Here is a 26,336-nt window from a genome sequence, read left to right on the forward strand (position 1 = left end):
ACTCACCAGCTTCAACATACTTGACTCAGCTCCATTTAGCAAATGGACACACACCTAGTGAACACAGCCCTGCTTCTTAGGCTATGTGCTTACGTTGCGGATTCGTGTGCAGATTTTTCCGCACCGTTTCTGCAAAATCAGCAGTTAAAACACACTGCGGTTTTTGCGCGGATTCCACCTGCGGTTTTACACCTGCGGATTCCTATTGAGGAGCAGGTGTAACCCGCTGCGGAATCTGCACAAAGAATTAACATGCTGCCGAAAATACAACGCAGCATTTCCGCGCAGTATTTCCCGCAGCATGTGCTCTGTGTATTTGGTTTTCCATAGGTTTACATGGTACTGTAAACTCATGGAAAACTGCTGTGAATCCGCAGCGGCCACACATAGCCTTAGTCAAAGCAAGTCAGGTGCATCTAATCAAAACGTGCAGTGCTAGGATTTAACCCCATTCAGAAAGAGAAAGGCATGGGGATCAGTCAGAGAGAGAAAAGCATGGGGAGCAGTCAGAGAGAGAAAGGCATGGGGAGCAGTCAGAGAGAGAAAGGCATGGGGAGCAGTCAGAGAGAGAAAAGAATGGGGATCAGTCAGAGAGAGAAAGGCATGGGGATCAGTCAGAGAGAGAAAAGCATGAGGAGCAGTCAGAGAGAGAAAGGCATGGGGAGCAGTCAGAGAGAGAAAGGCATGGGGAGCAGTCAGAGAGAGAAAAGAATGGGGATCAGTCAGAGAGAGAAAGGCATGGGGATCAGTCAGAGAGAGAAAAGCATGAGGAGCAGTCAGAGAGAGAAAGGCATGGGGAGCAGTCAGAGAGAGAAAGGCATGGGGAGCAGTCAGAGAGAGAAAAGAATGGGGATCAGTCAGAGAGAGAAAGGCATGGGGAGCAGTCAGAGAGAGAAAGGCATGGGGAGCAGTCAGAGAGAGAAAAGCATGAGGAGCAGTCAGAGAGAGAGAAAGGCATGGGGAGCAGTCAGAGAGAGAAAGGCATGGGGAGCAGTCAGAGAGAGAAAAGCATGAGGAGCAGTCAGAGAGAGAAAGGCATGGGGAGCAGTCAGAGAGAAAGGCATGGGGAGCAGTCAGAGAGAGAAAAGAATGGGGATCAGTCAGAGAGAGAAAGGCATGGGGATCAGTCAGTGAGAGAAAGGCATGGGGAGCAGTCAGAGAGAGAAAGGCATGGGGAGCAGTCAGAGAGAGAAAAGCATGGGGAGCAGTCAGAGAGAGAAAAAGAGAGAAAAGCATGGGGATCAGTCAGAGAGAGAAAAGCATGGGGAGCAGTCAGAGAGAGAAAAAGAGAGAAAAGCATGGGGATCAGTCAGAGAGAGAAAAGCATGGGGAGCAGTCAGAGAGAAAAGTATGGGGAGCAGTCAGAGAGAGAGAAAAGCATGGGGAGCAGTCAGAGAGAAAGGCATGGGGAGCAGTCAGAGAGAGAAAAGCATGGGGAGCAGTCAGAGAGAAAAGTATGCGGAGCAGTCAGAGAGAAAGGCATGGGGATCAGTCAGAGAGAGAAAAGAATGGGAAGCAGTCAGAGAGAGAAAGGCATGGGGAGCAGTCAGAGAGAGAAAGGCATGGGGAGCAGTCAGAGAGAGAAAAGCATGGGGAGCAGTCAGAGAGAAAAGTATGCGGAGCAGTCAGAGAGAAAGGCATGGGGATCAGTCAGAGAGAGAAAGGCATGGGGAGCAGTCAGAGAGAGAAAGGCATGGGGAGCAGTCAGAGAGAAAGGCATGGGGAGCAGTCAGAGAGGAGGGCATGGGGAGCAGACAGAGGATGGCATAGGGAGCAGACAGAGAGGAGGCCATAGGAGCAGACAGAGGATGGCATAGGGAACAGACAGAGAGGAGAGCATGGGGAGCAGACAGAGGTTGGCATAGGGAGCAGACAGAGAGGAGAGCATGGGGAGCAGACAAAGGATGGCATAGGGAGCAGACAGAGAAGAGAGCACTGGGAACAGTCAGAAGAGAAGGGCATGGGGAGCAGTGAGAGACGAGAGCATGGTGAGCAGTCAGAGAGGAGGGCATGGCGAGCAGACAGAGAGGAGAGCACCATCAGCAGTCAGAGAGTTTAATAGTTTATTATGTACACAGGAGGTGTAAGCACGATCAGCAATCCTTACAAATATTTTTAAAATAGTGGTTGACCAGGTTTATTTTGGCAATTTGCATGGCATGCTTTGATGTAATACTGGGCAACCTACTAAAAACTAAAACAACAAAAATTCTAACTTGTCATTATTGTGCCATCTGGAGTGAAATGTATCTCATGGATGATATCAGCTGAAAGGAATGAAGAAAAGTAGTTACACTGCACATTGCCTACACTACAGGTCCTTATTGATACTTGTAGCATCCCCAAATATCCCCCACATTCTGCAGACCTGCTTGTGCTTTCTGTACATGAGAATCCACAAACGACACACAGTTTACAATGCAGATAGATACATGTATATACAGGTCCTTCTCAAAAAATTAGCATATAGTGTTAAATTTCATTATTTACCATAATGTAATGATTACAATTAAACTTTCATATATTATAGATTCATTATCCACCAACTGAAATTTGTCAGGTCTTTTATTGTTTTAATACTGATGATTTTGGCATACTACTCCTGATAACCCAAAAAACCTGTCTCAATAAATTAGCATGTTTCACCCGTCCAATCAAATAAAAGTGTTTTTTAATAACAAACAAAAAACCCATCAAATAATAATGTTCAGTTATGCACTCAATACTTGGTCGGGAATCCTTTGGCAGAAATGACTGCTTCAATGCGGCGTGGCATGGAGGCAATCAGCCTGTGACACTGCTGAGATGTTATGGAGGCCCAGGATGCTTCAATAGCGGCCTTAAGCTCATCCAGAGTGTTGGGTCTTGCGTCTCTCAACTTTCTCTTCACAATATCCCACAGATTCTCTATGGGGTTCAGGTCAGGAGAGTTGGCAGGCCAATTGAGCACAGTAATACCATGGTCAGTAAACCATTTACCAGTGGTTTTGGCACTGTGAGCAGGTGCCAGGTCATGCTGAAAAATGAAATCTTCATCTCCATAAAGCATTTCAGCCGATGGAAGCATGAAGTGCTCCAAAATCTCCTGATAGCTAGCTGCATTGACCCTGCCCTTGATGAAACACAGTGGACCAACACCAGCAGCTGACATGGCACCCCACACCATCACTGACTGTGGGTACTTGACACTGGACTTCAGGCATTTTGGCATTTCCTTCTCCCCAGTCTTCCTCCAGACTCTGGCACCTTGATTTCCGAATGACATGCAAAATTTGCTTTCATCAGAAAAAAGTACTTGGGACCACTTAGCAACAGTCCAGTGCTGCTTCTCTGCAGCCCAGGTCAGGCGCTTCTGCCGCTGTTTATGGTTCAAAAGTGGCTTTACCTGGGGAATGCGGCACCTGTAGCCCATTTCCTGCACACGCCTGTGCACGGTGGCTCTGGATGTTTCCACACCAGACTCAGTCCACTGCTTCCTCAGGTTCCCCAAGGTCTGGAATCGGTCCTTCTCCACAATCTTCCTCAGGGTCCGGTCACCTCTTCTCGTTGTACAGCGTTTTCTGCCACATTGTTTCCTTCCAACAGACTTACCATTGAGGTGCCTTGATACAGCACTCTGGGAACAGCCTATTTGTTGAGAAATTTCTTTCTGGGTCTTACCCTCTTGCTTGAGGGTGTCAATGATGGCCTTCTTGACATCTGTCAGGTCGCTAGTCTTACCCATGATGGGGGTTTTGAGTAATGAACCAGGCAGGGAGTTTTTAAAAGCCTCAGGTATCTTTTGCATGTGTTTAGAGTTAATTAGTTGATTCAGAAGATTAGGGTAATAGGTCGTTTAAAGAACCTTTTCTTGATATGCTAATTTATTGAGACAGGTTTTTTGGGTTATCAGGAGTTGTATGCCAAAATCATCAGTATTAAAACAATAAAAGACCTGACAAATTTCAGTTGGTGGATAATGAATCTATAATATATGAAAGTTTAATTGTAATCATTACATTATGGTAAATAATGAAATTTAACACTATATGCTATTTTTTTGAGAAGGACCTGTATAAATGCATGAAACCCAAGTAACACATTTTCATATTAATGTGTCTCATAGGAATTAGAAAAATATTGCGGAAGCAAAGCTCTACTCTTTCTAGAGCACTCAGTGTACAGGGTTTTTTTGCATTGGTCCTTGAAACTGCAATTATTTACAGTGTCTATACCGTCAATCTTTATTATAAAGTAGAAGAGAATGTCAAAAAGTTTTTGCTACTCACCTCAGAGCAGCATAATGTAGGGAAAGTGACTCCGATTCCAACAATGTATCACTTAGTTTATTGGGTGTATGGTGCGGAGCTCAAAAGCTAACCCCGCCTACACCATAGCTCGTCTATTGACAATGAGCTGCTAATCAGTGGTGGGGGCGGAGTTGGACCAGGAGGCATGGGAGTTGTAGTCCTGTAGGGTTAACCTCCTACTGATAAACACTCTGTGTATTGAGACAACAGCACACAGCATGGTAAATGACACATCACTGAAATCTGTGTCTCATGCTGCCCTCAGATTACATAGCAAAATATGCTGACAGATTCCCTTTAATTATACTAAATTTACTGTATGACAAACAATTCTCAAGCTGAAAGTTTTCACATAACTTCAAATCAAAGCTTTTGCTGCTATTTTTTTATGCTGCTTGTAACAAATAAACAAAAAAGTACTAATGAACGACAGTCATCTAAGATCTCCAGGATAGTGACCTCCCACCACAGATTCAAAAAAATTAAAGAGAATCTGTTAATATGTAAAGATGATCTACCCCACAAAAATGGTCATGTTGCTTCCTGAAAGATAATGTCATCCACACCTTTAGCAGTAGCTGCATTTGAATCTGTGATTTTTCAGACAGGAGCAACAGAAAAGTAAAGTGCTTTGGGGCTTCTGCAATAATTTCTCAAGGCTCTACCTGGCTGACTTTATTTCCCTTCCAGCCCCAGCTTCTTCTACTTTAAGGGTTTATCCAGGACTTTTTTTTATTTTAATATAGGACTAAAAACTAACAGGCAGATAGTTGGTAACTACCTGCCTGTTCTACCTGACACCGGAAAATAGTGGTCACTGACCACTCCTGCAGGCGATTCAGCTGCTACACTTTAACAGAGCAGCTCTTCTGGTCTGCTCCGTAGAGGGGGTGTTACCGCTGACATCATGCTGATTGACAGCTGCCTCACCACAGTTAGGCAATGAGAGATGGCTGTCAGTCAGCATGAAGTCGGCAGTCGCGCCACATCACCAGAACAGAGAGGAAGAGAAACCAATACTCCGTCTAAGTGATGTCAGCGGAAGTCACAGAATTGCCGACAGGAGTACTCTGTGACTGCTCTATGATGGTCGAGATCGGCACTGGTCATGACATTGAGGGGGTTACTTACTGTGGGCATAAAAACTAAGTTCTAGATAGACCCTTTAACTGATTTCAATAGCTGTGCAGTCAAAAAGTGAGCATAGGAATGTGGGACTAGATGGGCCTCTACATGCCACCTCGGTCCGATCCTCCAGTGGAAACTTTTGTTTCCCTTGTTGATATGTTGAGCTGGATGCACCGAATAAAAATCTATTTCTGAAATTTGCAACAAACCTCTCTAGAGTGCCAAGTACTTCTTATTTATACTTGACGGGTTGGACACCTAACTTGTGCACCTCCAAGAAGCCTTGAGTGCCGTGGCCACTATTCCTAGATGGGGAATAAAGCCAGGAAGGCAGAGGCTTAGCAAGTGCTTTCAGATGCCCAAAGCACTTCAGCTTTTCAGACAGGAGGGACACATTGCAAAAGTAATCATGTTGAGAGATTCCTGTTAAATTAGCTGTTGCAGCGGTGGGAGATCACTTGATGTGTAGGGGCCACCTTAAGAGTGCATTTACATTTGGCTTTTTTTCTTTTTTTTTAGGCATCAGTGAATTAACTGCAGAATCCACATAGGAATTTTCCATTGTATTTGCTGCAGCTAGATCTTTGGAGTAGAAATATGCCACTTTTTTTTAATAATACCCCTGATAAGCATGCTAACGAGACCGCTTTAAACTTATGAGCAGACACTTTGATGAGCGATCACAGACATGCCTTTTATAAAACTGCAAGCAAACAGTTCGCCATCCAACAAAAATGTAGTAAACCCTAAGTAGTGACTTACCAGCCTCCGACGGGATATTCTGATTAAAGCCACAGAGGAGGGCCATCAATACCCCTATGCTACACAACACCAACTGTTCGAATCCAGATGTTTTGCTACCTTGGAAATGTCCGGTTCTGGCCTTCTTCCATTCAGTGGAGACTATTCTTGCTTTTGCACCATTTTGGAAATGCTTATCCCGAGCCTGGGGAAGTCCATGGTGACTTTTAGTGGGAGATGTGTGTCAAGTCAAATTCTGTGTTAGGCTGTGGGATCCCTTGGAAATCGTCAGAGCCGTAGAATGCTTTTTGTCTGGCTGTAACCCGTCTCGGAGCCTGGGCTGCACTAACTAGTTTTAATTTAGCACTTGGTCTCAGCATGCAAATCCTTGGCAGCTGTAACACATATCCATTGCTGCATTGATACTTCTCCTCCCCCTCTCATCTCGCAGCAGATTAATACTTGCAAGCAAAACTGAGCAGACACAAAGGTATACAACGCATGCTAAGCGGTCCGCCATATGTTCCCATTCATTGAAAGCACACGATTGATTATGGAGGGGGTCACAATATTACAGGTGCCCATTTCAATGTCTGACCCTATAAAACACCAGTTGTCTCCAGACACACGTGCCTCCTTTCCAGGCCAGCATTTGCATTCAGAAGAAGTCTGATGGCTGCTGGTTTGATACGGCAGCAGAGCAGCGCGGAGAACAGCTTTTAGGGGGCAATAAAATACCGGCATTAGCTGCTACGACAGTCAATGACTGAGCGCCACAAATCTCCCTTGCTGCTGCAATATTAGTGCCATCTTTATGGAAAGTCGCCTTTTCCCTACTGCAGTAGGCTCCTCCTAAAACAAAGCTTGGCCATATACATTTGGCACAGATGTAAATTCAGAAGATAAAAAGCCTGCAAACAACGCCAGACGCGGCGGAATATACAGGTGGCAGAAAAATAACACAAGCTGCAGGGGTTCGGAGAAAAGGCTACGGACATTGTGTGTCTATGGCTCATGGCGGGCACATATGCTCAGGAGGTGTACACCCAACAGTGGCCACAGACAGGATGGACCTCCCACCACAGAGACCCACCGTAAAACAAAAAGTGTCGCTCTCTATAGGAAATCACATTCTGCTGCACTTTCCTATTCAGCTAAATAGTCTGCAAACATATACCTGCCAGATTAAAGCAAAAAGGGAATGGGCCTATGAGGAGGGTAAGCCCTTCACAACAGGGAAAACTGTTTGTACGCTTTCATTTTTTTACTCCCCTTCTTCCAAGAGTCGTAACTTTTTTTATTTGTCCATTATTTGCAGGACCAGTTGTAGCTGTGAACGACACCATTCACTTTAATGTGAAATGTACTGAAAAATTAAAAGAAAAATTCCAAGTGTGGCAAACTTAGGAAAAAAAAAAACAATTCTGACATTTTTTTGGTGGGGTATACTTTTATGGCATTCATTATGCAGGAAAGGACCTGGCTGTATGACCCTTTAGATCAGTACTGCAATAACAGTAGTAATAATAATAATAATAAATTTTGGTTTGAGCTACTATTTTCTGAGACTCTTAATTTCTTTCAATTTTCCAACAAAATGTATAGTTTTATCAAAGTGTACAGACACAGATTTCAGTCAGCGCAAGTTGACTGGATGGATCTTTTGTATAAATTAAAGGATATTTTATTGAAAGCTAACACTGGGGCAGATCCTATCTAATATATACACAAATTGAACTTAAATTGGACACTTTTTCCCACTGGTTAGTCTATTGCGAGGGTTCAAGCTGGATGATGAATTTGCCTTTTTCACCACTTCTTGCTTTGCTTACTTTTAGGCCACGTTCACACTTTGCGGTTTTTCCCGCGGATCCGCGGCGATTTTGATGCTGCGGGTCCGCAGCAGTTTCCATAGCGTTTACATTAACATGTAAACCCTATGGAAACCGCAAACCGCAGTGCACATGCTGCGGGAAAAACCGTGCAGAAACGCAGCTGTTTAAAACGCGCAGCATGTCACTTCTTTGTGCAGAATCGCAGCGATTCTGCACCCATAGGAAAGCATTGAACCGCTAACTTCCCGCATGGGGCTGTGCCCACGTTGCGGGAAGTAAGCGGCTAATGTGCGGTTGCTACCCGGGGTGGAGGAGAGGAGACTCTCCTCCAGGCCCTGGGAAGCATAAATAGTGTAAAAAAAAAAGAATTAAAATAAAAAATGATGCTATACTCACCTCTCAGCGCTGCACGCGGCCGCCCGGTCTCAGTTGCTGTGCGAACAGGACCTGCGGTGACGTCGCGGTCACATGACCGTGATGACGCCCCGGGCACATGACCGTGACGTCACGAAGGTCCTTCTCGGCACAGCATCTTTGGAACCGGAGCGCCGCATGCAGCGCCGAGGAGATCCCGACATCAGAGGGTGAGTATATAACCAATTTTTATTATTTTTAACATTACTATTGATGCTGCATATTGCTGCATATGCAGCATCAATAGTATAGGAGTAATCCCGCAGCGGAAACCGCGATAAATCTGCAGGGATAACCGCAGCGGTTTTGCCCTGCAGATTTATCAATTCCACTGCGGGAGAACCCGCAGAGGGACGCCGCAAAGTGTGAACGTGGCCTTAGACTTTGAGATTGGCTACAACTTCAGAACATCTGGACCATGAGTGGTGGTGCCCGGAGTTGAAGAGGAGCCAGCAGATTATCTTGTAATAACACAACCAGCACTATTGACCATTTCAGCATAATCTCTATTTATGCTGAGTGATATGTGCCACTCATGGGGAAGCAAAAGCGCATCTCATCATGTAACTAAACATAGTTTTACAGTAAATACCTATAAAAGGTCAAACAACGATGGGGCACTTCAGAAATTAAAAATACCCAGAAAGAAAGAAAGTAGGAAAAGCCCAAATATCAAAAAACTTTATTAGTTGAATCAGAGCAACAAAAACACATAAAAAAGAAGAATGTGAGACACAGGATAATCTCCCAATTACCCATCCAAAATAGGTCATTATAGGTTACCTACAAAATCATGCACAATTAATAAGGTAATAAATATATCGGTCTGTTTAGAATGTAAAGGTACAGTATCTATCTGTATACCTTTAAAATAGAAACCGATAAAGAATAGGGTGCCTGTATGTTTAAGACAGAGTAGATTAAAAATACTGAGCATGTTTAAGATGCCTATGCATGCCTATTGCAAAACAGATAAAAAAAGCAGCATATGGCATCACATAATATAAACAATCTGATAGGTATTGGAGGGCAGGGGACTGAGACCTCGACGCGCGTTTCACATAGGCTTCTTCAAGGGGGTATAAATCCTTTTACAGGTAGTCTCTCTTACGAACATTCTTGAGTAGGTGCATCCTGAATGTCATAAAGCTGCCATTATTTTTGTGCTTGTTACCTACAAAACCTGCTCTCTGGTTAACTTGTACTATCATTGATTTTGGTAATGCCCCCTTTTTTTGTAATAGTCTCATCGTTTCAGTCTGTCTGATTTATTTATTTTTTTCGGCTGAATTTAGTGGAACAGATTCTGAGCTAACTTAAGAGTTTGATTTAGGGTTTGATTTTTTGATTTTTAGTCTGGGCTGAGGTCTGAATTTATTCAGGAGTGTGAGGGGGACTAGTGCATGGTCTAAATTTATTTAGGGTTCTAGTCTAGTATCTGAATGCACCCAATTCTTTAATCACTCTATGACCAGACTCATAAATTCTACACAAAGTCCAAGCAAACATATATAAAAGGGTTTTTAATCAAACTCTATCCACGTTCTGAACTCCGTTTGCATGCACACTTCAATACATCTTCATACTTCACACTGAAACTCGTTTAAGGTTTGTAGCAGTGCATTTATTTCTTCTGCAATGCAAATTCATCCTCAACAATGCCTGAGGGCATGCTCATTTGGCAGGACACAAAATCCTCCATTTTCTTTATCCTGTTCCATCCTGCTGCGTGTTTGAAGAGTATACCCAGATGAATATTGGCTTAGGAAACGGCACACAAATATAAAGACTTCTTGAACTGCAGTACAAAAACTACCAAGTGCTAAGAAGCCAAAATACTGCCGCTAGGGATATGTATTCTGGATACTGTTGTTTTCTTGCTTTCATAAAGATTTGCACAGCACGAGGGGTGTAGTTTGGCTCCCTTGGACATACTGTTACTTTGGAAGCCTTTGTGGACTGGGAGAATAATCTATGATACAAAACTCAGAGTAATTCTTGATAATATCTAACAGTTTAGTCAGAAGAGAATAGTAGCTATTTAGCCTATTAATTCAATCTTTACAAGGAGAGCTAGTATCACTTGTTAACTGGTAGAGTGCCATAATATTTTACGTTAAAGAATCACTTCCATCAAAATTGTAATCCTCTTAATATATTGCAGTCACCTTTTATATAGCACTGTGTACTTACAATTGCTTATTTTGCCTTTCTACCCAGCTAATTGTTCTCTTTTCCAGTAGGTCTATTGAGATTTAAAACTGTCTTCTAAGCTCTATGTAGAAACAGGAGGTTAATTTTCTCTGCAAAAGTCATGAACCACTGCAAAAGTCTATGGCAATGGGGAGAAGTGGAGAAGCTGGGTCAGTTGTTGTAAGGGGGGAATGTTAAATGCAGGGACAAGAGACTTCCTGATTCTACAAAGAGCAGAATCAGCTGGATAGAAAGGAAAAAAGAGCAATTGTAAGTACACAGTGCTATATATAATATGATGACTGCAATATATTAAAAGGATAATAACTTTGATGGGAGTGCTTCTTTAAAAAGAAAAAGTGCTTGTAGCCCTTCCAGTAAAGTAATCTTTACTAGAAGAGCCTAGGGCCCAGGTCCTAATATTTAAATAGGACTCGTGCAAGAAAATCTTCGGGCATCACACCGTTGCCTTTGCAACTGTATTACCCAAGGGGAGGGTCTCTATGTGCCAGATGTAGGATTGGGTAGGAGATTGCCTTTATGGGAACAATTTAATATGGAGTTTCCTCATCATACATGGCTATAGATACACCAGTTTTAAATATTACTTTTAAAAAAATGTTTAATAATTTGGATGAATCAAAGTTTTTCCTAAAATCAAATATATGAATGGCAAGCAAGTCGAAATTCTTCTCTTTTAACAAGCCTTTTAAGAAATGCAAACTATAAAGGAACCATTAACATTTAGAAAATCTTACCGGCACTGAAGAAAAATGAAAATTATTTTGAGCCATATTTTAGAATCATTTAGCATATTTTTAACTCTGAATAAGTCATCTGGAAGCTCTTTAAAGACCTTAAATCTTCAAACTTGTTGAAAAAGCACATGCCATCTTTACTGTCATTATCACAAGTGCTTCGATTAGCTGATGCTCAGAAATAGATACACTATATTTTACTTACAAGGAGGAGGAAGCTAAGATCTGATCATGTCCTATCAAGCAAAAAAAAACATTAAAGGGATCATCAAAAGCAACTGAAGACGTGGTTAATACACAAGCAGCAGAGAGCTCCTGCCAAGATAAAAAGAGATCAGAAGTAATAAACTGGTAATGTCCCTGGTAAATATATTTGATAAGTACATTTTTTAAATTTTGGTTTGAAGAGATCATTAGGCAAGCGCAATTACAAGACAGCGACAAGGAAATACTGTGAATATTACCAGGACTATAAATAAGATGTTTAGTGAGATCCAATCTAAGGAAAGTAACAGTAACAACAGGCAAAACATGAACGTTATATAATTTAAGAGCTGAACAGCTCAGTTCAATGTGTGGAGAGGTGTTTCCCAAATCCAGTCTTCACTGACCCTCCAGCAGATCAGGTTTTCAAGATTTCTTACTATCGCACAAGTGATAACATTATTATCAAGGCATCAGAAGTTGCCATAGATTCTATCACCTGTTCAATACTACGGAAATCCAGAAAACATGATCTGTTGGGGGGCTGTGAGGACCGGATTTGGGAAACCATACCGTAGAGCAGTGTTCCCCAACTCCGGTCCTCAAGAGCCACCAACAGGTCATGTTTTCAGGATTTCTTTAGTATTGCCCAGGTGATAATTGCATCACCTGCACAGGCAGGAATTCCATCACCTGTGAAATACTAAAGAAATCCTGAAAACAAGTCCTGTGGGTGGCTCTTGAGGACCGGAGTTGGGGAACACTGCCATAGAGGCTGCTGCAAAGAACTGCATTTTGGTAAGTAGGTGCTGATCTGCAATACCTAGCTGCGTCCACTACAACATTGAGCTCCAATGTCTTCTTTGGGTGAAAGCTCATTTTAAGTGGACTGGGGCAAAAATGGAAAACTTTTCTGCCTCAGATGAGAAAAAAAAATAGAAATTCTTTATGCAAACCAGGGATACCGTGCCGTGCGGCATAAGAGGAGAGTGACCAACTAGGTTGTTATTAGCATACAGTTCAAAAGCCGGCATCTTTGATGGTATGTGGTGCATTAGTGCCTATTACATGGGCAGCTTACACATCTTGTTAGGCACTATCAATGCTGAACATTTTATAGAGGTTCTAGGACAACATATGATCCCAACCAGACAATGTCTATTTCAGGGCAAAATTTGCATATTTCAGCAAGACAATGCTAATCCACATACTGCATCCATCACAACAGTATGGCTTCATAAAACAAGAGTTTGGGTGATGAACTGGCCGCCTGCAGTCTAGAATTTCTCCAATAGAAAACATTTGATGCATTATGACATGAAAAATCCAGCAAAGACCCAGGACTGTGGAGAAGCGATAATTTTACATCGGACAAGAATGGGACAACATTCCTCTCCCAAACTCCAGCAATCGGGTTCCTCATTTCCTAGTTGTTTAGAGACTCCTAAAAAGAGGGGATGCTACACAATGATAGATTTGGCCCAGGCCCAACTTTTGAAATGTGTTACTGCCATCAATATCTAAATGAGTAAAACATTTTCAAATGATATGGAAAATTGTCTAACTTTCACTTTCTGATCTGTGCTCTATTGTGAATAAAATATGGCTAAAAGATTCCCAAATCATCGCACTCTTGTTTTCTTTACATTTTACACATTTTGGAATTAGATTTGTACAAGTGATGGAAAATCAACAATTGAAACCCACCAACATATCTAACTTCCATCAAGAAATGTACAAGTCAGGTGTTCGCATGCTAGCAACAATAGGCTGCTTTAGTTCATAGATTTCCTGATCAATAAGAAAATTGAAGGAGCCCAGGGAAATACAACCTTCTTCAAGACAGAATACCATAGCGTAATTACAAGTCTAACAATTCAAGTAAAATACCTATACTGTACTTGCCGCAGTCTCAATAACCCTGGCATAACAAAACCATCTAAAAAGATTTATATCTTTGTGTTCAGTCACATAACTTGGGCATTTTGTCTGCTGGCCTTGGACTCTTCGTCTGCGTATCAATCAACAATCGTTGCACAAATCACATTCACAATAACCATTTTATTGAAGATAAATAACATAAGCTGCTGTCTGAAGTCTCTTCTCCAAACATGGAATATAAGACGGAGGAGGTCCTGTATTTCAGGTACCATTAATACCATTAAAGAAGAAGTATATAGAGTAAAGAATACTAAAACCGAGGTTCAGTGATGCAGTCTGTTAAATCCAAGCACCTAGCTTTCCTTATGCCTTCATTTAACCCCTTCATGACCCAGCCTATTTTGGCCTTAATGACCTTGCCGTTTTTTGCAATTCTGACCAGTGTCCCTTTATGAGGTAACAACTCAGGAACGCTTCAACGGATCCTAGCGATTCTGAGATTGTTTTTTCGTGACATATTGGGCTTCATGTTAGTGGTAAATTTAGGTCGATAATTTCTGAGTTTATTTGTGAAAAAAACGGAAATTTTGGCGAAAATTTTGAAAATTTCGCAATTTTCACATTTTGAATTTTTATTCTGTTAAACCAGAGTTATGTGACACAAAATAGTTAATAAATAACGTTTCCCACATGTCTACTTTACATCAGCACAATTTTGGAAACAATTTTTTTTTTTGCTAGGAAGTTATAAGGGTTAAAATTTAACCAGTGATTTCTCATTTTTACAACAAAATTTACAAAACCATTTTTTTTAGGGACCACCTCACATTTGAAGTCATCTTGAGGGTTCTATATGGCTGAAAATACCCAAAAGTGACACCATTCTAAAAACTGCACCCCTCAAGGTGCTCAAAACCACATTCAAGAAGTTTATTAACCCTTCAGGTGTTTCACAGCAGCAGAAGCAACATGGAAGTAAAAAATGAACATTTAACTTTTTAGTCACAAAAATGATCTTTTAGCAACAATTTTTTTATTTTCCCAAGGGTAAAAGGAGAAACTGGACCACGGACGTTGTTGTCCAATTTGTCCTGAGTACGTTGATACCTCATATGTGGGGGTAAACCACTGTTTGGGCGCACGGCAGGGCTCGGAAGGGAAGGAGCGCCATTTGACTTTTTGAATGAAAAATTGGCTTCAATCTTTAGCGGACACCATGTCGCGTTTGGAGAGCCCCCGTGTGCCTAAACATTGGAGCTCCTCCACAAGTGACCCCATTTTGGAAACTAGACCCCCCAAGGAACTTATCTAGAGGCATAGTGAGCACTTTAAACCCCCAGGTGCTTCACAAATTGAGCCGCAAAAATGAAAAAGTACTTTTTTTTCACACAAAATTTCTTTTAGCCTCAATTCTTTCATTTTTACATGGGCAACAGGATAAAATGGATCCTAAAATTTGTTGGGCAATTTCTCCTGAGTACGCTGATACCTCATATGTGGGGGTAAACCACTGTTTGGGTGCACGGCAAGGCTCGGAAGGGGAGGCGTGCCATTTGACTTTTTGAATGGAAAATTAGCTCCAATCGTTAGCGGACACCATGTCGCGTTTGGAGAGCCCCTGTGTGCCTAAACATTGGAGCTCCCCTACAAGTGACCCCATTTTGGAAACTAGACCCCCCAAGGAACTTATCTAGATGCATAGTGAGCACTTATAACCCCCAGGTGCTTCACAGAAGTTTATAACGCAGAGCCGTGAAAATAAAAAATTATTTTTCTTTCCTCAAAAATGATTTTTAGCCCAGAATTTTTTATTTTCCCAAGGGTAATAGGAGAAATTGGACCCCAAATGTTGTTGTCCAGTTTGTCCTGAGTACAATGATACCCCATATGTGGGGGTAAACCACTGTTTGGGCGCACAGCAGGGCTCGGAAGGGAAGGCACGCCATTTGGCTTTTTGAATGGAAAATTAGCTCCAATCATTAGCGGACACCATGTCGCGTTTGGAGAGCCCCTGTGTGCCTAAACATTGGAGCTCCCGCACAAGTGACCCCATTTTGGAAACTAGACCTCCCAAGGAACTAACCTAGATGTGTGGTGAGCACTTTGAACCCCCAAGTGCTTCACAGAAGTTTATAACGCAGAGCCATGAAAATAAAAAATAATTTTTCTTTTCTCAAAAATGATATTTTAGCCCACAATTTTTTATTTTCCCAAGGGTAACAGGAGAAATTGGACCCCAAAAGTTGTTGTCCAGTTTCTCCTGAGTACGCTGATACCCCATATGTGGGGGTAAACCACTGTTTTGGCACACGTCGGGGTTCGGAAGGGAAGTAGTGACGTTTTGAAATGCAGACTTTGATGGAATGCTCTGCGGGCGTCAGGTTGCGTTTGCAGAGCCCCTGATGTGCCTAAACAGTAGGAACTCCCCACAAGTGACTCCATTTTGGAAACTAGACCCCCAAGGGAACTTATCTAGATGTGTGGTGAGCACGTTGAACCCCCAAGTGCTTCACAGAAGTTTATAACTCAGAGCCGTGAAAATAATAAATGTGTTTCCTTTCCTCAAAAATATTTTTTTAGCCCAGAATTTTTTATTTTTGCAAGAGTAACAGGAGAAATTGGACCCAAAAGTTGTTGTCCAGTTTCTCCTGAGTACGCTGATACCCCATATATGGGGGTAAACCACTGTTTGGGCACATGCCGGGGCTCGGAAGGGAAGTAGTGACGTTTTGGAATGCAGACTTTGATGGAATGGTCTGCGGGCATCATGTTACGTTTGCAGAGCCCCTGATATGCCTAAACAGTAGAAACCCCCCACAAGTGACCTCATTTTGGATACTAGACCCCCCAAGGAACTTATCTAGATGTGTGGTGAGCACTTATAACCCCCAAGTGCTTCACAGAAGTTTACAACGCAGAGCCGTGAAAATAAAAAATCATTTTTCTTTCCTCAAAAAAGATGTTTTAGCAAGCAATTTTTTATTTTCACAAGGGTAACAGGAGAAATTGGGCCCCAATATTTGTTGCCCAGTTTGTTGTGAGTGTGCTGGTACCCCATATGTGGGGGTAAACCACTGTTTGGGCACACGTCAGGGCTCGGAAGGGAAGTAGTGACATTTGAAATGCAGACTTTGATGGAATGGTCTGCGGGCATCACGTTGCATTTGCAGAGCCCCTGATGTGCCTAAACAGTAGAAACACCCCACAAGTGACCCCATTTTGGAAACTAGACCCCCGAAGGAACTTATCTAGATGTGTGGTGACCACTTTCAACCCCCAAGTGCTTCACAGAAGTTTATAACGCAGAGCCGTGAAAATAAAAAATAATTGTTCTTTCCTCAAAAATTATGTTTTATCAAGTAATTTTTTATTTTTGCAAGGGTAACAGGAGAAATTGGACCCCAACAGTTGTTACCCAGTTTGTCCTGAGTACGCTGGTACCCCAAATGTGGGGGTAAACCACTGTTTGGGCGCACGTCGGGGCTTGGAAGGGAGGGAGCACCATTTGACTTTTTGAACGCAAGATTGGCTGGAATCAATGGTGGCGCCATGTTGCGTTTGGAGACCCCTGATGTGCCTAAACAGTGGAAACCCCTCAATTCTAACTTCAACACTAACCCCAACACACCCCTAATCCTAATCCCAACTGTAGCCATAACCCTAATCACAACCCTAACCCCAACACACCCCTAACCACAACCCTAACCGCAACACACCCGTAACCCTAATTCCAACCCTAATCCTAACCCTAATCCCAACCCTAACCCTAATCCCAACCCTAACCACAACTGTAACCCCAACGCACCCCTAACCCTATCCGTAACCCTAACCACAAGCCTAATCTTAACCCTATTTCCAACCCTAGCCCTAATTCCAACCCTAACTCTAATTCCAACCCTAACCCTAAGGCTATGTGCCCTCGTTGCGGATTCGTGTGAGATTTTTCCGCACGATTTTTGAAAAATCTGCAGGTAAAAGGCACTGCGTTTTACCTGCGGATTTACAGCAGATTTCCAGTGTATTTTTGTGCGGATTTCACCTGCGGATTCCTATTGAGGAACAGGTGTAAAACGCTGCGGAATCCGCACAAAGAATTGACATGCTGCGGAAAATACAATGCAGCGTTTCTGCACGGAATTTTGCGCACCATGGGCACAGCGGATTTGGTTTTCCATAGGTGTACATGGTACTGTAAACCTGATGGAAAACTGCTACGAATTCGCAGCGGCCAATCCGCTGCGGATCCGCGGCCAATCCGCTGCGGATCCGCAGCCAAATCCGCACTGTGTGCACATGCCATAACCCTACCCCTAACCCTACCCCTAACCCTACCCGTAACCCTACCCCTATTTCTAACCCTAGTTCTAACCCTAACCCTAGTGGAAAAAGAAAAAAAAATATTTTCTTTATTTTACTATTGTCCCTACCTATGGGGGTAATAAAGGGGGGGTTTATTTATTATTTTTTTTATTTTGATCGCTGTGATAGAACCTACCACAGCGATCAAAATGTACTTTGTAATGAATCTGCCGGCCGGCAGATTCGGCGGGCGCACTGAGCATGCGCCCGCCATTTTGGAAGATGGCGGCGCCCATGGAGGAGGCGGACGGGCACCGGGAGCCTCGGTAAGTATAAGGGGGGGGGAGATCGAGGCACGGGGGAGGGGCGTCGGAGCACGGGGGGGTGACATAGGAGCAGGGGGGGAGCGGGCAGGAGGACGGGGGAGTGGAGCACAGGACGGAGGGGACCGGACCCCATAACGGAGCACTGGGGGGGGCGATCGGTGGGGTGGGGGGGCGATCGGTGGGGGGGGGTCACTTCAGGTTTTCCAGCCATTGCCGATGATATTGCAGCATCGGCCATGGCTGGATTGTAATATTTCACCAGTTTTTTAGGTGAAATATTACAAATCGCTCTGATTGGCAGTTTCACTTTCAACAGCCAATCAGAGCGATCATAGCCATGAGGGGGTGAAGCCACCCCCCCTGGGCTGAAGTACCACTCCCCCTGTCCCTGCAGAACGGGTGAAATCGGAGTTAACCCTTTCACCCGCTCTGCAGCGACGCGATCATTCCATGACGCCACATAGGCGTCATGGGTCGGATTGGCACGGGTTTTCATGACGCCTACGTGGCGTCATGGGTCGGGAAGGGGTTAATGATCCTGAGGAAGACATCACTGGCCTTGTGACACCCCTGCCAGAATACGACAGGGTAATAACCAGAACAAAAACTGTTCTGTTAAATGGTGCCAGCTCCTCTCAATTACCCAGACAGAGTGATCAAAGAGCCAGTGAGTAGAAACAAGACTTTCACATCATGACAATACATTTTTTCAGTAATATATTCGTGCTGCTCGTGATTTTAGAGCCAAAATATAGAATCAATGCAATCTAGTCTGACACGGAGGACTAAGATCTCTACGTAATGTGCCATCGCCCAATGCATTGGCAATGCTGAAAACCAAATGACGCATGGTCACTTATAGACAGGTGGAATTCTCACAGAAGTCCATGATACTGTCTCCACCATCAATCCCTAAGGCTCGTAGATCCGCTTGTAGCAAACAGGGCCTTTCCTGTCAACCTGCATGTCTCCAGTATCACACAGATGCATCTGGAGAAATATTCAAATTGTCTCTTCAGAGAGGAAGAGGACTTGAACTCAAGTGCTAGCTATTGGATGTAGCAATCCTAGAAGTCATTATCGATCCTTTAACGAGTCTTGCTACATGAGTTAGGGTAAAAGTCAAACCAGAATCTCAATGTGGAGACACGTGTTTACATACTTATCACTTCTGAGATGGCTTCATCCAGGTACTTTAGATTTCCGACAATCATAAATAATTTGACAGCTCATTTGACATTTTGACACCACTGTGAAATCAGACATCTTTCATATGCTTTCCAGAAAGAACTTCTCTGTACGACAAATCGATAGGCTGTCCTCAGCATAATAATACAAAAATTATCAAATGATAACTAATCCTTTGTTGAACTTACTCAACGCCTATTATTATCACCAAAGGTATAAAAAGTAAAAATTTCAGCTTAGAAAAGTCCACCTTCTCTAATGACATTACTCTTACTAGCTTTAGAGGACAAGCAACTTTAGCTTATAACTTAATTACAATACTTGAGAGAAATAAAGATGTCAGTAAAGTCTTCCTCCTAGAATAATGGTTGTCCATAGCTGCCTTGTACTTTGTGTTGCGTACATGGTTTAGGAAGAAATTGCTTGAGCAGATCACATGTCCACCCTTATTTCCGTTCCTCCCTTAGGGTACAGTCACACAGTGCAATTTTGATCGCTACGACGGTACGATTCGTGACGTTCTAGCGATATCGTTACGATATCGCAGTGTCTGACACGCAGCAGCGATCAGGGACCCTGCTGAGAATCGTACGTCGTAGCAGATCGTATGGAACTTTCTTTCGTCGCTTGATCACCCGCTGACATCGCTGGATCGTTGTGTGTGACAGCGATCCAGCGATGAGTTCGCTTGTAACCAGGGTAAACATCGGGTAACTAAGCGCAGGGCCGCGCTTAGTAACCCGATGTTTACCGTGGTTACCAGCGTAAAAGTAAAAAAAAAACAAACAGTACATACTTACATTCCGGTGTCTGTCCTCCGGCGTCTCAGCTTCTCTGCACTGTGAGCGCCGGCCAGCCGGAAAGCGAGCACAGCGGTGACGTCTGACGTCACCGCTCTGCTTTCCGGCTATGGTGCTTACACAGTGCAGAGAAGCACAGCGCCGGGGGACAGACACCGGAATGTAAGTATGTACTGTTTGTTTTTTTTACGTTTACGCTGGTAACCAGGGTAAACATCGGGTTACTAAGCGCGGCCCTGCGCTTAGTTACCCGATGTTTACCCTGGTTACCCGGGGACTTCGGCATCGCTCCAGCGCCGTGATTGCAAAGTGTGACCGCAGTCTACGACGCTGGAGCAATAATCGTACGACGCTGCGACGTCACGGATCGTGCCGTCGTAGCGATGAAAATGGTACTGTGTGACGGTACCCTTAGGGTACAAACACAAAGATAACTACTAATAATCCTAATAATAGAGACAAATGCTGGAAAGGATCAAAAGCACAAATAGGGCCTTATCTGGATTGAACAGATATAAAATAACATGCACAGTGGAGCTCACCTGTTGTGGTTGTGCGCTTACAACCACTGATAGAGTTAAAGGCTGCTGCAGGCCCACAATGAAAAATGGAACAAAACAAAACTGGAAGTAATGGGTTAATCTACGCTGCCGTGGAGAAAGAACAAGGGATGCAGATCCACGTTTAGTCCTCAAAGCGTTTCAAAGTTTTACAACTTTTTCATCAGGACAAACCACAACAGTTAGTTATCATGGTTTTGTCCTGATAAAGAAGTTGTAAAACTTTGAAATGCGTTGACGATTAAACCGTCTAAACACTCACCTGCATCCCTTATTCTTTCTCCATGGCAGACCAGATATACCATTACTTCCAGTTTTGTTTCTTCTAATAATTCTATACATAGCTATACATATTGATGGCCTAACCTTAGCATTGGTTTCACCTGATCACTGGAAATCCCACTCCCAGCACACTCTGATGGAGGAGGCTAGGGAACTCCAGTAAGCACTGCATTCTTTTACTTTCTAGTAAGCACAACTCTACATTCTGTATTAGCTGTGAACAAAGAAGGGGACATACGGTAGCTTCTTTAGACATACAAGAGCAAATGCTGGGAGTCAACCACCTACCTAATATTGAAGGCCTATCTTAAGGACTGGTCACAACTATCAAAGGGTCACAAATACTCATTAATAGCGCTTACATGGCTAGTTCTGTAATGGTCTTTTCATGCACTGTAGGACACAACAGTCTGGCATAATGTATATTGACCAGACATCTTAGAGAAGAAACCTTTGAAAAGAAGCTGATCAGTAAGTTAACTGCTGGGACTGACTAGATGGCTCTAATCTATGGAGAAATCTGGTGGTGTCTTTGTACCTCAGATAGCTGTGGGCCACCATATACATGATCGCTCAGCTGGGCCTCTATGGGAAAAGTAGAACAAGCCGCTAACAGACAACTCTGGTGGCAGCTTAGCTACAGGGACAATAAGACGATATGACAATTGAATTCAAACTGCTCAGTCGTTATCTTCCCCATCATCTATAGGGGAAGAGTTCAGCGGCCTCCATACATAATAGATGGATGATTGGTCATATTGAAATTTTCAGGTTCTGATACCTTTAATCTAATGTGTATGGGAGCCTTAAATGTTTTTTTTTTTCTTTAACATGGGTTATACAGTGCGGCGAAGACTCAGGTGAAATTACATGGTGCACTTTTAATAGCTACTTTAAAATTTAGATAAGAAATTAGGTTCCTGAATAAGACCTAGACATTAGGTTCCTGAACCTTTATTAACTCAAAATTTCCCAATAGCGTACATGAAAATAGGGTTTTCCAAACAAGTAAACTCAGTTATATATATTTTTGGAAATGTCCCAAACCCTTCATACATTTAAACTTCAGCCCATATTTTAGTATGATCAGTCCCACCCGTCATTTAGTGAAGGTCAAATCTGGAGTATGCGTAGAGATAATGGAGGTGATGAAATCTTTGTAGACTAGGAGTCTGAATTGTATTCTGTGTTTGACAATTTCCTCCTGTCAATTTCCTCCAAGACTTCAATCTGCTGCATATAATAACAACTGCAAGCCCACCAGGCAAATTCAATTCACCGCTTCTAAACCAATTTTCTATATAATAAGGTGCAAGACAGACAGTCCTCTTATTTTGTAGTTTATCATTATTTATTCAGACATTGTGCAGCCAATTGTCAGGGCTACCATGTCATTTCAATAAATTGTTCTACATCTTTCAAAGATCAGTCCCTGGTATTCAATGCACATTTAAATAACTTATAAGATCATTTTATTAAGGTTCTATTTAATTTCCCCACTCTGCCATTCAAACGCTTCTGGGTGAAAATGAAAGAGATACTCATGCAGTCGTTTGGGTGACCTAGGTTATTACTTCGGGAAGATTTGAGGCTGTTCTTGCAAGTTCACATTACAATGCCTAACGTGTTTGAGATACTATGGGAGCAAGGGCTTTGGCTCTACGCGCACAGTTTGCAGTACGGATGGGCATGAGAGTCCTTGAGGCTCAGTACACAGAGCACCTGTACCGTGCTCCAGATAAAGCTGTACTTTGTAGAGTCGTCTCATACTAGAAAAAGAAAATCATGGTTGTTCTTATACTCCATCAGATTTTACATGAAAAAATTGTCACTGCATGTCTTCATATTGAATGAAAGGCACTGTATGGCCCACATAAAAAAAAATTGAGGACAAAAAAAAAATTACATTTTTAACCATAATAAATGCATTTTTGTAAATCCTACAAAATATAATTCATGTTATTCTGGATAGGTAATGAAGTCATATTTCTGATGTAATAAGGTGCCACTATTGAAGAATTGGATGGGCGCAGCAATGCCCCATTCTGGTTCCTCTCCAGCTCTGCTCACTTTGGCAGAGCTGACTGGAACTGGTGTAAAAATGCCAAAATTTTATGACTTTTTAAAGTGTTTTTTATGCCATAGCACTTTGATGAATCGGGCCCTAAGTGTTTAAGGTACCCTAAATATACAGATACATATCAGACTTTGTTCCTAAAGTGGCATAGAAAAACAGAACTCTAATGGTGTAGAACTGCAGAATAACAGCCCCGTTGAGCATAACGGAAAAAATAGTACAGTATGCTGCGCTTTTTGTTCTATTTAAAAAACGGACGCAAAACAAAAGCTAGACGGACCCCAAGATAGTAGTAAATGGGGCTCTTTTTTTAGTTTCATTATTTTTTTTGAGTGATCATTTTCCACATTACCGTAATTCCATTTTTCTGGTTTCTAAAATGGTATAGTTAAGAACACAGGCGAGAGAGAACACAGCATCAGCAAGGGATTGTCCATACTGACATCTATCCACAGACCTCATCTCATGGGTGCTAACATTCATCAGCATTGAAATTGCAACACCAAGAAGGAGAAGTAATGGAGCTATGGAAATCACAGGATCGATTAACATGTGAATGATATGCAAATGATGGAAAAATGGAAGCAACATTTTTTAAAACTTCTCAATTTATTCAGTATCAGAGTAAAAGCAGCACCAACAAAAATATACGGCTTAGCATACTATCAAAGGGGTTATTAATAGTTGTCTGAGGAATGCTCTGTCACACTGACTGCTTTTGGGCATGCAAATCAGCAAGATCCGCTGCCGGCAGCTTCCTTTGCAATTGCTGACCAATGACATCCCAGATATGGTCATTGGGAGACAAGTTCGAAGATGCTGTATAGAAAATTGTTTACATTTATTTTTCATCATTTGCATTTAATTAACATGTCTATCTATCCTGCAATTTTCATAAACCCACACCTTTTTCTTCTCGGTGTTACAATTTCAATGTTGAGGAGTGTAGATTGCCATACAGATCTCAAAAACAGATCATTCCATTTCTAAGTTGTAAAAAGCCCTGACATCAATAAGAGATCATCCCCCAAAAAGGACTGACAAACAAGTTTTTTGCATTTATGTTGCAAGTAAAAACCTTGAACTCTTTTCTTCTAAGATCTCCAACTGCGTCAGCAAAAAATGAATTATTTAACTCCGTATTATGCTGTCATTTGAAATTCATATTCTATGTTCATCAAGCAGTCTTGTGCTACTTACAGCTTCATGACAGAATGCTTTTCTGAACAGCTAAATCATGAATATTTCAAGTATTACAATACATGGAGGGACATGTTCTCTGTTCTATTTTACTGTTATCCAAAGCCAGAAGGAAGCTGTCCATGTCCTTCAGCTCAACAGTGGCATGGAGAGGACACCCGGTAGAAACAGGCAGCAGACCCAAGGTCAATATAACTAAATATGGCACACGGTGAGGATTCTTTTTTAGATAAGATAATTCCTTTCAAGAGAAAGCCAAAATTAAAGGGAACCTGTAATATAAACAAAAAACTTTATTAACCTGCAGATATAAGGTTAATCTGCCATTGTGAGCCTTGCTGCAGGAGAACATTAACTCTATTCCTCCCCGATTACAGCCAAAACTTCCCAGCACAAAGCACCTCCCTTATAGGCAGTATACTTCTATCCAGAGGTTCCAACTTTACACTTAATTTTTGGATGAATCACTTCCACCACACTATCAGCCTATTTCTGGCTACCAGATTTCCATTGTCCCTCTGCCACTATATGCACATCCAGTTCTGCCCTTCTGTTTGGGGCTACTCAAAAAAGTCCCTATCTGGAGACCTTTCTCTTCATAACAGTTGGCTAAACTTTGTGCTAATGTACCAGGTTGGCAGACAGACGTGAGCCACAAATTATGAGCCCACAAGCCACTTGTGGCTCAGGAGCCATAGGTTGTGGACCCCTGATATAGAGGATGCTATGTTAAGTAGTAAAAACGACCCACCTGTAAGGGGGTCACTTCAGATCGGGTGGAGGAGCCGGATCTTGCTATAAGATAGGATGACATATGATGTTGTATTTTCTGGAAAAAAAAATCCTTGTGGTCAATTTAAGGAGTGCTATGGCTATAGAGCACCTGAGGAAGGTAGCAGTCCGCTACTGAAATGCACAGTGGTTTAATAAAAGGTTTGTTTACCACTAATCCATTGCAGTGTGCTCTATAGCCATAGCACTCCTTAAATTGACCACATACAATTTTTTCCAAAAAAAAGTTGATATTCCCCTAGAGGGATTGTGGCTGGAGCAGCTTGGGGCCATAGAGTCCATCTCCAGGCAACAGGACCTGAAGTGACATCACATCCTGTGAAATGGCAACACGTGACCGGATCTTGGGCCCACGTGACCAGACCAGGAAGCACAGCACAGGAGCAGTCCCGGAGCAATAGAGCAGGAGTGCACAAAGACGTCCGCTACTGGAGTTGTGCAGGCGTGCCCAACCCTTCCAGGTGAGAGGCTAATCCCCCCACCTTCCATTGAAACATCCCAATAAAACCACCTGGTGCTTCTCATGCTGCGCTCTTCCATGTTTATTGTCTTAAATATGATGTTGTAGACCTTAATGATAAAGTATCTCCCCAATGGCAGAAAGAAGCAGTTGTGAACAGATTGATAAGTCCACATTCTTACATGGAACAACAAACTTGATGGTTTACTTAAACAGTCTTATGGGAGGCAAAAGGTTTCACTTGAACAGGGTTAAACAACTGATATTTGCTACTATGGGCTGACAGATACAACCGTTTCCCATCACTTCAGATGGTCTAATAGCTATCTCTGCTGAGCTAAAAGGGCATATCATTAAGTAGCAATATATTATGTCTGCGGTGCAGCACCAGCAATGTACCAACATGTTCTACAATTTGGCATTGAGGTATTGCCACAACAGGTCAACAATAACCCATACTAACATTATTATTTATTTTTATTTTTTTACAATTTTGATGTTTTTATGTTTTTTTAAATAAATGCATTGTTTAAATAAAAAACCATCATCACAGCGTAGTGGGTTAACAGTTTTAGCGATATAAAAAATTGCCTCTTCCTGCAGTGTAAGGCTACTTTCACACTAGTCCGTCGGTACGGGACGTCGCAAACCGTCGGCCCGACGTACCGACGAACAGTGTGTTAATGTAGCACAACGTGGGCAGCGGATGCAGTTTAACAACACATCTGCTGCCCCATTGTGAGTTCCGGGGAGGAGGGGGCGGAGTTTCGGCCGCACATGCGTGGTCGAAAATGGCGGACTCGACGCACAAAAAAAGTTACATGGAACTTTTTTTGTGCTGACGGTCGGCCAAAACACGACGCATCCGTTGCACGACGGATGCGATGTGTGGCAATCCGTCGCAAATGA

General features: G+C 42.6%; 1 protein-coding gene across 10 annotated transcripts in view; it reads right to left on the minus strand.

The window, feature by feature from the left end:
* GRIP1 (glutamate receptor interacting protein 1) overlaps window positions 1–26,336 on the minus strand; it is a 787,412-nt gene that overhangs the window by 188,614 nt on the left and 572,462 nt on the right. Inside the window, exon 1 of one of the 10 annotated variants that reach the window (XM_077265233.1) lies at window positions 6,180–6,383. The exons of the other annotated variants lie outside the window; for them this stretch is intronic. Within the exon in view, the coding sequence (XP_077121348.1) occupies window positions 6,180–6,225 (46 nt within the window). The 5' untranslated portion in view covers window positions 6,226–6,383. Of the gene's footprint in view, window positions 1–6,179; window positions 6,384–26,336 lie in introns of those variants that run through there. 10 annotated transcript variants of the gene reach the window in all.

This window comes from Ranitomeya variabilis, chromosome 5 (assembly GCF_051348905.1).
Source record: "Ranitomeya variabilis isolate aRanVar5 chromosome 5, aRanVar5.hap1, whole genome shotgun sequence".
In the NCBI taxonomy this organism is placed as follows: Eukaryota; Metazoa; Chordata; class Amphibia; order Anura; family Dendrobatidae; genus Ranitomeya; species Ranitomeya variabilis.